At 53.4% G+C, this 13,032-nt stretch overlaps 1 protein-coding gene across 1 annotated transcript in view; it reads right to left on the bottom strand.

The window, feature by feature from the left end:
* Positions 1-13,032, bottom strand: part of NOL6 (nucleolar protein 6) — a 28,596-nt gene that overhangs the window by 15,472 nt on the left and 92 nt on the right. The window contains exons 2-20 of the mRNA XM_026865844.1: positions 12,962-13,030; positions 11,843-11,959; positions 11,391-11,570; positions 9,968-10,136; positions 9,087-9,221; positions 8,791-8,954; positions 8,185-8,305; positions 7,786-7,844; positions 7,523-7,624; positions 6,665-6,780; positions 6,112-6,289; positions 5,589-5,711; positions 5,280-5,428; positions 4,467-4,542; positions 2,530-2,670; positions 2,112-2,229; positions 1,738-1,892; positions 1,338-1,501; positions 728-880 (exon numbers count right to left, since the gene is read on the bottom strand). Coding sequence (XP_026721645.1) covers positions 728-880; positions 1,338-1,501; positions 1,738-1,892; positions 2,112-2,229; positions 2,530-2,670; positions 4,467-4,542; positions 5,280-5,428; positions 5,589-5,711; positions 6,112-6,289; positions 6,665-6,780; positions 7,523-7,624; positions 7,786-7,844; positions 8,185-8,305; positions 8,791-8,954; positions 9,087-9,221; positions 9,968-10,136; positions 11,391-11,570; positions 11,843-11,959; positions 12,962-13,030 — 2,489 coding nt within the window. The remainder of the gene's footprint in view (positions 1-727; positions 881-1,337; positions 1,502-1,737; positions 1,893-2,111; positions 2,230-2,529; positions 2,671-4,466; positions 4,543-5,279; positions 5,429-5,588; positions 5,712-6,111; positions 6,290-6,664; positions 6,781-7,522; positions 7,625-7,785; positions 7,845-8,184; positions 8,306-8,790; positions 8,955-9,086; positions 9,222-9,967; positions 10,137-11,390; positions 11,571-11,842; positions 11,960-12,961; positions 13,031-13,032) is intronic.

Below are 13,032 nucleotides of genomic sequence, written 5' to 3'. Positions count from 1 at the left end.
ACACGTCAAGCCAGACAGCTAGGAAAATGGGGCTCTTACTAGTAGGATATTTTAGGAGACAGGAAAGCATTCTAGGCATCAGGCTGTTACTATGGATACTTTCAGGAAGGAAACTGGACCCTGAGTACAGGGCAGAGTAGCCTTTTGGCTCCACACAGAGCAAAACCACTCCCTTTAAGTTCAATTCACTCCCTCTGGGCCACATCCCATCCACCTGCCAGGGGTCAGCAAATAACTGGCCCCACAGGATTATTCATCAGAAGACTTCTTGCCCTTCCCTCTGGAGTCCTCTCCAGGGGTAAGAGAGGTTGCAGCTCCTAGCAGCGTTATAACATCCCTCTCGGGGAGCCCAGGAGCCCCAGTGTGCTGCTAGTCACAATGCAGCCCTTGCCTGTTTCTCCTGGCCATCATCCCCAGGGTGAGGTGTCCCACCAGTCCTCAAGAAGCCACAAGGATGCTTGATCCCACGCTTACCTGCTTCCCCACTTTCTTTGCAGCACACAGGGTAGGGGAAGCCACAGCCCCATGGTGTCAAACATCACCATTTCCTCTGGCCAGTCACTCTCAACAGGGCTTGAGACAGCATTGTGGCAGCACAGAGGGCTCATGCTCCCTGCTGTGCACACTCCCAGTACCTCCTGCCCTAGCAGCATCCCATCCCTCCATGACAGGTAAGGAAAAAAAGCACTAAATCCCCATCAGGCCAGCCTAGGCTCCTCATGCTTACCTGGGCGGTGTGAAAGGGGCTGGGTGGAGGAAGAGAAACGCCACAAGGAGATCCACACACTCTTCAGAGATGTTGTCACTCAGAAGCTGGGCGCTGACCCAGCGCTTGGCCAGCCGACAAGTGCTGCCAAAGACAGGGTGCTGCTGCTGGAGCCTGCAAGGAGGGAGACAAACCACTGCTTAACCCACACACTCCAGGACCCCAAACCAGCCTTCTGGCATTGGGCAAGACAGAGAAGAGGAGCAAAAATCTGCCAGGAACACATGCGTAGTATCACAGGCACAGGGCACTCTTTGCAGGTGTTAAGATTTTGGTGGAATAAAGAGAAAATCCTGCCACATGCTCCTCTCTAACCATGCTGCTCTTTGGCACTTGTCTCCCCATACCCATTACTTCAATATGACAACAGGGACGACTGGTGCTGCCCCCATCCAGACTTGTCCCTCCATGCTCCTGCAGAGTTCTTCACACGGTGGGCTGAAGGGCCACTTAATACAGTGAGGTTCTCTCCTCATTATTACCTTCCAACATCCAAGGGCACCTCCACGCTGGCTTCCAGCCATGTGCCGTCCCATACCTTGGTTCCCCAGGCACCACCTGCCTCACCTACCCATGCAGGGAGCTGGTTAAATAGGGCAAATGCAATGTCTCCAGCTCCAGCTGCCGAGACTCCTCTGTGTCCTGGTACTTCAGCATCCCTTCTGGAGTGACCACTTCCTTCAAAATCAGGGTCTCCCGGTGGTAGGCTACTTGAAGACGGAAAACATAGCCATCCTGAGATGGGAGCAGAACACAAAGTCAGGCTTGGTGGTAACATAAACAGGCTAGTATGCTATGCTGCACCTCAGGGACACAACAGGAGCAACCTGGACTCATCACAGTCTCACCATGACCTTTCCTAAGCTCACCATCCAAATCTTGGTTTTCTTCAGTGGGACTACTGCCACAGCCCCCCACATGCCTCCCTGGTATCAAGTCATGTCTGGAGAAGGTCCCCATCATCGCCCTACCTTGTACACGTCAGTGTGGGTGACTGCAGGTCTGCAAACCAGCTGGTACTGCTGCTGGAGGAGCTCAGCCAGCTGTAGGTGGAAAGCCGCCTTGATGCGCTTGATGGCTTCTTTGTCCTGCGGCCACTGGCCACTGCCTTCCATGTGGCAGACAACTGGGGGCAAAGGGACAGCAGGACACCAGTGAGCCCCATGCAGAAATGAGGTGTTGGATGGGGGTGGCTGTGACTAGAGGTTACAGCAAGAGAGCAGGAGGAGCTGGAGCTCTGCTCCTGCCTGCAGCACACCAGCGCAGCAGTAACGGAGCCAGCATCACTGCCTGCTTCCGCTTCCTCCCACCAAATCATCTCCTACTCACACCTCTCCCCACTTACTCTTCAAAGGGGCTATGTAGGCTGGGCAGGGCTTCTCCTCCAAGGGAAGCAGCAAGTGCTTGGTCCTGATTCGGTTATAGGAGGAATAAATTGGCTTCATGGGAATGGGAGGGAAGACCTGGAGAGAACAACTATGGACTGAGAACAGGAAACACAAACCGTGGGGCACTGCACAACCTCTTCATCCTAAACCTCCTGCCCCAGCAAAGCCCTCCAGCACAGAGGGCTTAGCCAACTTGTGCACAGTCAGCCTGAGGGATACGGCAACAAAGAACAGGGACCAAATCACCTCCCCCCACAGGCTCTCAAGAGCTACAAAAGCAGAGAGTGACTAATTCTCTCTGTCCCCCCTCACCCCAGGGCATCCCCCCAGCTCCCTGCAGACCCCCATGCATAGGCCATGCCTAGGGATACTCACATCCGTGTACCGGAGGGCCGGATGGACACCCTGCACGGCTGTCACCGTCAGCGGCAGCCCCTTCAGGTTCCAAAGCTTGCGGCTCAGGTCGTCATAGGAGCAGACAACGCTGACCATGGCCTCCTCACCTGTACCCGACACCTGCGGACACACAGCAGCTCTCTCCATTCCTGCATGGGCAGACACCTCACCTCCCTCTCAAGACTGGCACTGCAGCCGAACTCCAAGGAGCCAGCACTGCCACCCCAGGGAACAGCTTCTGGCAAGAGTGCTAAGAAAAACAGGGAGGTGAGAGAGAGGGGGAAGACAAGGGCAAAACCGTCTGCAGCTCCCCAGCCACAGGCATCCTAGAGGCTACATTTCAAGTGGCAAGTGAAATTATTTCACTTGTGCAAGACATTACGGCAGCGCCAGAAGCTGTACTGCCAGCATTCTCCCCAGGAAGGGAGAAACTGAGAGTGATTTGGGAATTAAGAGATCACAAACTGGCAAAACAAGAGCTCTGCTAGTGCCTCCCCATGTTACTGTGATGCCAATAGAGGCAGCAGTGAACAAAAAACTGCACCAACTACATCCTTAGCCAAGACAGAGCTGTGAAGCATGGCAAAAGCAAAGACAGAAAATATTCAGAGCATTGTGGCAGCTCTGGGGAAGACAGATGAGAAGCACCAAAAGAAGAAGTGCTGCTGCCCTTGCTGCTTCCATCTTCCCAGAGCACAGAGGAGCCTGAACGAGGAGCAGACATCACTGGTGCCAAACCACTCAGCTCAGATGCATTGAGCCAAACGCATCCAGCCAGCCTGGGCCTTCCAACAGAGCAACAGCACCCTCTGCGGGGTGCACCAGGAATGACAAACCCCGGCCCTGCCTGTCTCTACAGCTGGCTGCACCATGGATCTTCCATCATCCCTTGACCACTGCAAGCTCCCTGGGCTGCCTGCACACAGCTGGAGGAGCAGAGACAGACACCCCTATCCACCACTCCTCACACAACAGAGTTTCTCCTTCATTCCTCAATGACTGGCAACAATCAGACTTCTAAATGCCCCTCAGGCTCCAGGAAAAGTGTATCCCCTCTCAGCGTGGGGTTTATCAGCCCTGCTCACACCCAACTAGCTTGCAGGGACAGAGTGCACACAGATTTTGCTGCCTCACCACACAACAGGCTGTACAAACTAACATCTCATCCCAAGTGTGACATGCAGCTCTGCCCAGACTGCAACTAGTCCTGGCACAGAAGATTCTTTCAATCGGATTTGCTTTCCTCTGCTCTTAAAAGGGGAAAAGGAAACAACCTTCTCCGTCCAACAACAGGCAAAAAGCTGGTTTTACCAAAGACTAGCAAAACGGTGCCAAAGTGCTCATGGTTCATCTCCAGTCTTTAATTTTACAAGCTGAAGAGCAGAAGTAGGGAGAGGGACATTCCTCAGCTCTAAGATGCATATTTTCTGTCTCAAACTGACATTTCTTTGTTTCAGCTGCACATTCAGCTGGAGCACTAAGGAGGGCTTTGGTGGGCACGATCTAGCACTTTTCACCATGATAAGCAAGATCCTTCTGGACTTCCAGCTGCAAGGTTCAGCCAGAGGAGCACAGCAAGACAGTGATATATCCTCAGATTATGTGGACATAGCGGACACAAGCAGAGAGAGACCAGTGGGATGCTTGCAAGGGAAAATAGGGTGTGGGGGCTGTGTCTGAGCAAGAGGACTTCAGCAGCTATGCCTTGGCTGGCATGAAAGGCTTGGCAGATCCGAGGAGAGCACCATGCTGCCCAATGAAGCATTGGCAGGCAGGAATTTTTATTGCCCTTGCTACCTTCTCTTGGTAACCACACAGCTGGCTGAGGGCCACAAAGCTAAAATGACCTTCTTGTAGCCCTCCCCATACCTCCTTTCCTTGAGGATACTAGAGCCCCACTGGAGGAACAACCATACCTCCTGCCCAGTCCTGATCACAGACTCCAGCAAGGCTCCCATGTAGCAGACGGAAGATTCGGGAATATCTGCGTGACTACATGGAAGAAAACAACAGAAAATTAAGAGTTATGACATGCCAACCCACCCATCCTGACACTGCATGCTGTGCCCACACGCAAGCGTCAGTCCAAGGATGAGGAACCCCTCCATACAGGAAGGTCATGGTGAGAAGACCAATCTCTGTATGTTTCTCCCATGTTCAGGTTATCCACACAAAGCGGCCCAGCAACTCATGCATCTTCACAGCATTCAAAGTCACCAATGCATGACCTTTCCTCACAAGACCCTTCCTTGAGTCAGGATAAAGAGGCCCAGGCAACCCCTTCATCCTGTGCAAGAGGGTCTCTTTTTTGACAGAAGGTATGAACTGCTAAAGGGAAGCTTTCCAATGCTGTCGGGAAACACAACCTTGTGAACCACTACAGAATTTCATGAAACATCCTGCAAAGTCCAGACAGCTTCTCTTCCAGCACTGCCAACAGTTAGTGTCCCAACATCCCACCTGCATGCAAGGGCAGGACCATGCTGCCTCTCTGACCTTAGCATTACCATCAGCAGAAGCTACAGCACCATGTGCTTGCCCTCCCAAAGTCTTGGTGGGCATCAGGACAACTGAAATGACTTCCAGACTTCACATAGCCAAAACGAGACATAATGTGATGCAAAGCTGACAATGGGGTTACCAGGGACGTCGCACGAGCCAGTAGAGCAGCAGTGACCCACACACAGCTGTGGGTCCCCCAGCCTCGGCTGCTGCTCGGTGTGACTTACAGCTTCAGCAGATGCTTGATGATCTGCTCAGGAATGAGGCGTTTCTGGCAGACTGTGTCTGCCTCCCACACCACTGCCTCGCAGATGCTGCCATCCTGGAACCGCCGCAGCTCTGATTTCTCCCCCCAGAAGGTCCGAAAGTCCAGAGCCTGTGGGGGTACATTGGCCAAGCCAGGACAGGGACAGAGGTCACCACTAGGGCCAGCTGAACCACTCCCATGACCATCAGCCAGCTCCACAGCCACCTGCAACCACAGCATGACACCAACTCTGCTACACCCTACTTGGCACAAGCAAGGTTCCCCTCACCTCAGGGTGATCGGCCTGTGGTCCCTTCTCCAGTAAGCTGGCAGCAAACTCAGGGACAAACAGGAGTCCAAACATCAGGGGCCCAACATCTTTGTGTTTTGGGGGCTCAGCATCAATCGGCCACTGTGGGAAAATGGGGAACATGAAGCAGAAGGAGATTAGGTTGCTGGAGCAGCAGCTGCTCGGATATTGAGCTGTTAGATGAACCTCCTGCTACATGCTCTCAGGTGCACAGACAAGCATGGGCAAGGAAAGCCTCATTTAATTGGTCTCCCTGATGAGAATACCAGCCCTCTTCACCCTGCCCCGTTACTGGGCCAGGACTTCTGCCCAGACCAAGCCTCCCAGCTGCACCCCACATCCCAGTGCAGGGCCTCAGGTCCTGTACTCGCCACAAAGGGGACAGGCCTGTCTCCTCTCCCAGTGATCAAAGATCCCCTCCCCATTCCCTGCAGCGCCACGAGGGACACACGAGACCCCCATGTGCTGCAAAGGATGCAGTGTCACTGCTGAACTGCATTACCTCGGGGATCTCAGGCAAGGAATGAGCCACAAGCAGCGCTCTCCTGGCTAGCCCACGGGCCAGCAGTGACACAATGAAGGGAAGGGCTGCAGCCACGTAGTTCCCACCCCTATCCATCAGCTCATTCAGCAGCTGCATCTTCTTGCAGGCACCCTGCAGCTTGGAGACGTGTTTCAGGCTACAAGAGAAGGAAATAAGCTGGTCACCCACCTCTGCCACCAAATTCTTTCTGAGATATATGCTAGAGGATGGATAAGTGGTGAGCTGAGGGTCCTGGTGCAGGATGGAGGCTACAAGAAGCACTGCACTTTGGCATCTCAGGATGCACCACAGAAGATGCTAGTCCTTGAGACAGTCACCACTTCCAAAGGCTAAACCACCGCCCTCCTCCTCGGGGGAAGCTCTCTAGACAGTAAAAGCAGAATGGCCAAATACAAAAGGCACCATCATCTACCTCACAGCTAGCAGGGCCACCTCCCACCACCCCAATCTGAAGTCAAAAGCAGTCTGAACAGGCACCTCAGCATTACCCCACCAGCACAGCAAGACTCACTGGAAGACATGGTCAAAGGTTCTGAGCATGGGCTTTGCAGTCATGAGCAGCACCTGAAAGCCATCCACCATCCGATCATCCAGGATTTCCATGGAGCGCTTGGCTTCGAACTGGACCTGAGCAAGGAGACAAGACAGAAGAACATGAATGGGAGTGCAAGAAGAAAGCAAATACCTCCAGCAGTGGTCACCAACGCTCCCCCATCAACCACAGACACTCCAGCTCCATGGTCACCAGGAGACCTGGTCCCAGACAGCCTCTGTTCTCAGCATGAAGTTGAGTCACCAACAGCTGTTGCTGCTGGCCTGACAGTCCTTCCTTGATATCCCTGCCATCAGGGTGGGTTTTTTTTCTGCTCCAGAACAGTTACTTCTGTGAAACAGCTCCTTGGCTTCACCCTAAGGTGCCCACAGAGAGGAAAACAACTTTCCTCCATCATTCAAGCAAGACAGGTAAGGCATCTGTAGGCAAATAATGAAAGATTGGCAAGGAGGATTGTAAACACACTCAAGTGACTTGCAGCTGGGGTGTCAAAAACACATATAGCACACTAATCATTTAGTCTTGTGTGCATGACAAGTAGAACGTCTGTGTCGAGGTAACAAGAATAAATTTACTCTTCGCATTTCATCTGTGGTTTTGTGGTTATTCCTGCATCCTGTCTGTGTCAGGTCACACAACATTCAAGTCTCAAAATTTACTTCTGAGCTTCAAAGCTGAATGTTAAAAGCTTAAAAAGCAACACTGAATCCCTTCCCCACATCCAACGTCCTCCTCCAAGACATCTAACCACCCTCTGCCTGCCTCAGCACACTCTTAAGACAGCATCTCAGGATGCTATCACAACCTGCTCGGTACCTGGTGGTATTTGCTGGCAGTCATATCAGCGCAGAGGTTTACCAGCCCAGAGGGATCCACAAAGACCACTTCAAATGCCTGGTGGAAGTCATCCAGGACAGGCTGGAAGAGCAAACACAGTCTTTATGCCACAGTGCAGCACAGACATCAAGGCAACACCACCCTGTTGCCATTTGACACCCCTGTAACAGGCACATCCCTGCCCAGGCAGTGCTGGCAGCGCAGCCAGACATAGACACAAGCCTCAGCAGAGTGTTGCTTACCAGGGAGGCATCTGTATCCTTCACTAGGCTGATCCCTGTCACACTCAGGTCAGTGGTGGCTGTGGGCAAACAGGAAGGAGCAAGTCACAGCACCATCCACATCTCCTCCACTGGTGACAGTGGTATCTGCGTGTCAATACCACCATGATCTCGCAACATTAGCGGGGCTATAAAACAATGCTGGCCTCTGCCTTGTGATGGGACCTACCCACTCCTCGGCCAGCTGCTCCATCCAGACCTGCTCTGCTGCTCATACCCTCCTGTCCATCCCACCCACAGAGTCTCAGTATCAGAGAGAGAAAAGCAAAAATTCCCCCTTCCCGCACTGTGTTGAGACTTCATGCAGAGGCTCTGATGACACTAGCCTCTCCCTACTCAGGGAGGCTCCTGGAAACTCACCCAGGAACTGCAGGGTGCTCCTCAGCACCTGGTACCCACTCATCATCTTGACAATCTTGCGTTTCATCAGCAGATAGGCAACCAGCATGGAGGCCAAGAAGCCGCTGAAGCTACCCAAGCCCTGTGAAAACAGAGGGCTGAGTCAATGAGAGCTCAACAAGGCACCATGAGCCCCAGAGCCCACCCCACAACTGCTTCTGGCCTCTGTCACCATCACTGGAGCATCCTCCAAGCCCCAACGCCACCAGGAAGACACTGGACCAAAGCTCTGTATGATGAGCAGAGATATGGATCCCCTTGCAGGAAGGCAACTCCTGAAAGTTCTTTGGGAAATGGGATGAAATCCCAAAAGGAAAAAAATAAAATCATTGCATCATCCCAGGATCTCAAAAAAGCACAACTGTCTGGTACACATAGACTCACTGCAACCTACAGGATAGGATAGAGGTCCTTGAAACCTGGCACAGCTCAAACCAGAGTCATAAGCCCACCACACCAGCCACAAAGACCACAACACCACCTTTCCATGTCTAGGGAGGTAGAGCAGGCCAAAGGCAGGGTAGTCAGGCAAGCAGAGCCTGCCCTGTCCCCTGGCACAGGACATACCTTGCTGAGCTGCCGCTGGTTCAGCCAAACTTTGAGAAGGGCCAGGCCATCCTTCATGCCTGGAAAGTCAGTGGCTGCACTAGACAAGAATTGCAGGTGGGACAGCAGCACCGTGTCACAGAGGATGGAGTTGTTGTAGTGAGGGGTTGGGGGCTCAGTGGCTCCTGTGTGGGGAGATGACAGCACATTTGACCCAACCCAACCACAGAAAAGGGCTGCAGCAAACCCACCTCCAGACACGGGGTGCAGTCTATCTCAACTGAGCAGCCTCACGTTCGCCTAGTCCCAGCCCCTACCTTCTTTGGGCGCGCTCTGCTCCATGAACCAGGCTGTCCTAACGTTGTTCTTGCTGGGATAGAAGCGGATGGGTTTGAAGAGACCTGGGGCAGGACAGGCATGGAGTCGGACAGTGACCATCTTCTCATCCTTGCCTATAAGGACCAGGGGGTAGATGTGCAGGGAGATGTCAGAGACCACCTTGAGAAAATAGGGAGCATCCCCACCTTGGGGAAAGTAAAAAGCTCCTTCCCAGCAGAGCTCAGCAGCAATGGAAATCATCTCAGAGCACAGTGACCACATCCCAGAGCCAGCAGTAACCGTGAGGTCACACTGCTCATGTTCAAGTCCCATCTTCATCCCCACTGGCCAGTCTGGTGCTGCAGCACTCTCCTGCCTGCCCTGACCTTGCCACACAACTGCCTGTGCCACACTCAAACCTGCTATCGCCTGGGGTCCAGAGAAAAAGCAGCCCAGCAGCTCATGCCTCCCATGTCATCTCAGAGAAGAGTCAGGCCATGCACGCCTGCTCAGGGAAGGCAAGAGGATGGCAGGGAAAGCAGGAAGGAAGGACAGTACTAGACACAGACATGTTTTTGTAGGGTCTGCTTTACTCCCTGAAGTACCTACAGAGTGGGCCAGCCAGCAAGGCCAAGGATGGGAAGCCCAGCCAAGATGCAGAGAGTGACTGGGGAGGGGAAGAGACTTTGAAAACGAGGCTGTGTGAAGAGAAGACAACTGGGAGCACTGAAACGCCAAAATTTATCACCAACTGTGCTGCCAGCCACAGGCTGACCCCTTTCCAAAGGGCCTGTTATATGGTATAAGACTACCACCACCACCCTCCACCTAACGCCAGTGCCCACTGACACCCAACACCAGAGCAAGGCTCAAGCACTACCTTGAGGTCTCAGGAGCAGGATGGGTTTGAGATGGTTGCTGTTCATGTAGGCAAACTTGACACTCCCAAAGAGCTTCTTCTTAGAAACGTGATGGGCAATGTGGGCCAGGTACAGAGCTCTCTTCCGGTGGTAGCGCTGGTTCAGATTGTCTTTGTCCTGGAAGATTTCCTGGGAAAAGAAGGACATGGCAATCTCACCTCATCTGCCTGCAGTGCCTAGTTCAGCCCACGGCACTACATCACCCACCACTCTCCCTGGCTCCACGGGCAGCCCTATCTCAGCTGTGTGGCTACAGCCCCAAGGGGCTCCAAGTCAGTCAGTGTTTTGCCAGTTATCAGGACTAGCATGAAGAACACAGCCAACATATAGATGAACCAATAACCAAATTGTATTTGATACAAAAGGGTCAGTACATGGGTAAGCACTGGGAGTACAAACAGGTCAGTCAGATTATACATAATTGACATCAATCCCACTGACCCCAACAACACCACCACACAACCAACCATGGATGGAATCAATGGTGAAATGCAGTCTCCCATAGAAGGGACGGGAGACAACTGAGTCAACAAGCCAAATACATAAGACCAAGGAAGCCACATACTGAATCTCTACGCAGCCTGCATTTACAAAAGCCAGACCTGACTGGAGCCCAGTTAAAGGGAGGTGGGAGGTCCTTCCCCCACAGGAAACTGCAAAATGCATCCAACTCTCTGCACATGATCCCAGCTTTTATCCCTCAGTGGGACACCTGACCTTTGCTTACTTAATGCAGGACCCCTGGGGCTCATTTACCCAATGGCTCTCCCTGCAAGGCCGCACCCTGGAGGGAAGCCCAAAGGCAAACTCATCACCCCTTTGTGAAGGGCTGTGGGAATCACCCATATGCCAAACTTAATTTGGGGCTTGGGGTTGAAACCCCAGCATTTCAGTCAGGACCACTACCTGCTGCTGGCTCACCAGCTCTAGGATCACAGCATACAGAGACATGCAGCTGAACAGTGTGTTGTTTCATCTCAAACCCGGTTAGAGCACATCTGGGCAGGAAGGGGAGGGAGCTCTAGGGGGTAACAGCCTGAAGACATCAACCTCCCTGTAACACAGTCTTGGGAAGCGGGGCAGGAAGTGCAGTGGGGTACAAAGTTGAACAACATCTGTCTTCACACCAGTGTAGAAGAGGTTCAGCCCAGAAAGAGAAAGAAGATTCTCATGTGGAGGTAAAATCAAAGCAGCAGCAAGCTCTGGTAGAGCAAGCAGTGAGACCGCACTCCTCATCTCCTCATGGGAGTCACCACACTGCACATCCAGATGCTGTAACCTCATTCAGGAATGGAAAGGACAAGGTGGGAGTTCTGGGGGACAGGAGGGGAGGGGGCTCAGCCAGGCCCCAGGCAACTCAGGAGCAGGCATGGCCAGACTCACCCGCGGCATGGTCACCGCCATATCCACATTGATTTCTGGCTTAATGCAGGTGCCCAGCAGGTAGCTGCCCACCACCTTCAGCTCCGTTGGGGGCACAAAGCGGAACCTCCCCTTCACATTGAATGGCACCTGCAGGAACGGGACCTTCACACCTTTGGGGAGCCAGGCCTGGTCAGTGAGCTGGGAACAGAAGGGACACAAAAAAAATCACTCTAAGCACGACCAACAGCAGATGTGCAGGGACCTGGACCCCTCTCCCCACACAGCTGCAGGTGCTGGCACCCAGGGCTTTAAGACAGAGTGTTATCCTCTCCCCTCCAAGATAAAGCAAAGTTATATTTTTTCAGTCCCTAACGGATACAGTCCATGACGACCACTGCTTGCACAGTAACAGCAGAGCCTGCTCCATGCAGGGCTCTTGCCACCATCTCCTCCATCCCCCTGGACCATACTTCAGTTTCTGGAGTCTCTGGGATGGCACTCAGCAGGCTGCTAATTTCATGGAGGAAGGCATCAATCTTCTTCTTCTTCGTCTCCTTCAATGTCACCTCCTTCAGAAGCTCTTCAATCTGCAGGGGGAAAAGGGAACATCAAAGGCAGTTGCAACACCAGAATTGCTCCTACCTTTTACCTTGTCCTCCAGCACCAACCACGAGCCTGGTGAAGAGGGCAGCAGGTTTGCTGAGGAAAACACCTGTGCCTCTCCACAAACCCTGCCTGGAGCTGGAAGTCCAGTCAGTCCACAGGCAGAAGGATAACACAGCTCCTGACATCTCCTGTGAAGGGCTGGATGGCAATCAACTCCATCCCACCAGCTTCTGTGTGAGGTCCAGCCACAAAGAACTGGCGTGATTCACAGAGGCATAGCTCTCAGACAGGCTTTTTGCACGACAGAGTATCAGCTGCAGGAAACAACAGTGCAGGTTCACACCACGAACCAGGCCCTAGAGATCCTGTCACCAACACCAGCAGGTGGCCAGATCAAAGCCGCTCCTCACCAACATTAAAATGTTACCACCAGGAGCCATCTAGTCACCAGCCTGATCTCACCCTAATATAGACAGCTAGCTTTACCAGGACATAAAAAAATCCTCCTGCCCCATCCAGAAGCTGGCCAAAGAGCAGCCAGACACAACTGGTGGTTAGTTCCTCCCCCAGAAAGCAACAGATCTCCACAGCGAGGGATGCAATGGTTGTGCTTCCACCGTACTGAAGTTAAGAGCTGGAGGGGTTCAATTTTAATGGTGTAGAAGACACCCAGCGCCTGGCGGAGGGCAGTAAGAGGAATGACTGGGGAAGCATCCATAATACGCTGGGTGCGTTGTAAAGCCTGTGCCTTCTGTCCCTGCCCCGTCCGTGCCCAGCTCCTGCAGCAGCGGCCGCTGCCTAGATTTACCGGGTCAGAAGGGCTCAGGGGCCTGCCAGCGCCAGGGGGTCTTTTTCCTAGGCGGTTCCTGGGAAGCTTGGGGTCCGGGGTCCCACTGCTCCTCCCCTCCCTCTCCAGTTTAGCCCCCAGCGGAGCAGAGAGCGGCCAACGGCGGCTCCCCGGGCCGGCGGGCCCCCCGGCTGACCTGCAGGCGGAGCAGGCTGGAGTGGAAGAGGTCCTCCGTCTCCTTCAGCTGGCTCAGCTCCTCGCTGGTCG

This window comes from Athene cunicularia (assembly GCF_003259725.1).
Source record: "Athene cunicularia isolate RWA chromosome Z unlocalized genomic scaffold, athCun1 chrZ_part1, whole genome shotgun sequence".
NCBI lineage: Eukaryota > Metazoa > Chordata > Aves > Strigiformes > Strigidae > Athene > Athene cunicularia.
Note: the sequence above shows the minus strand (reverse complement) of the source record. Positions and strands in the feature narration are given on the sequence as shown.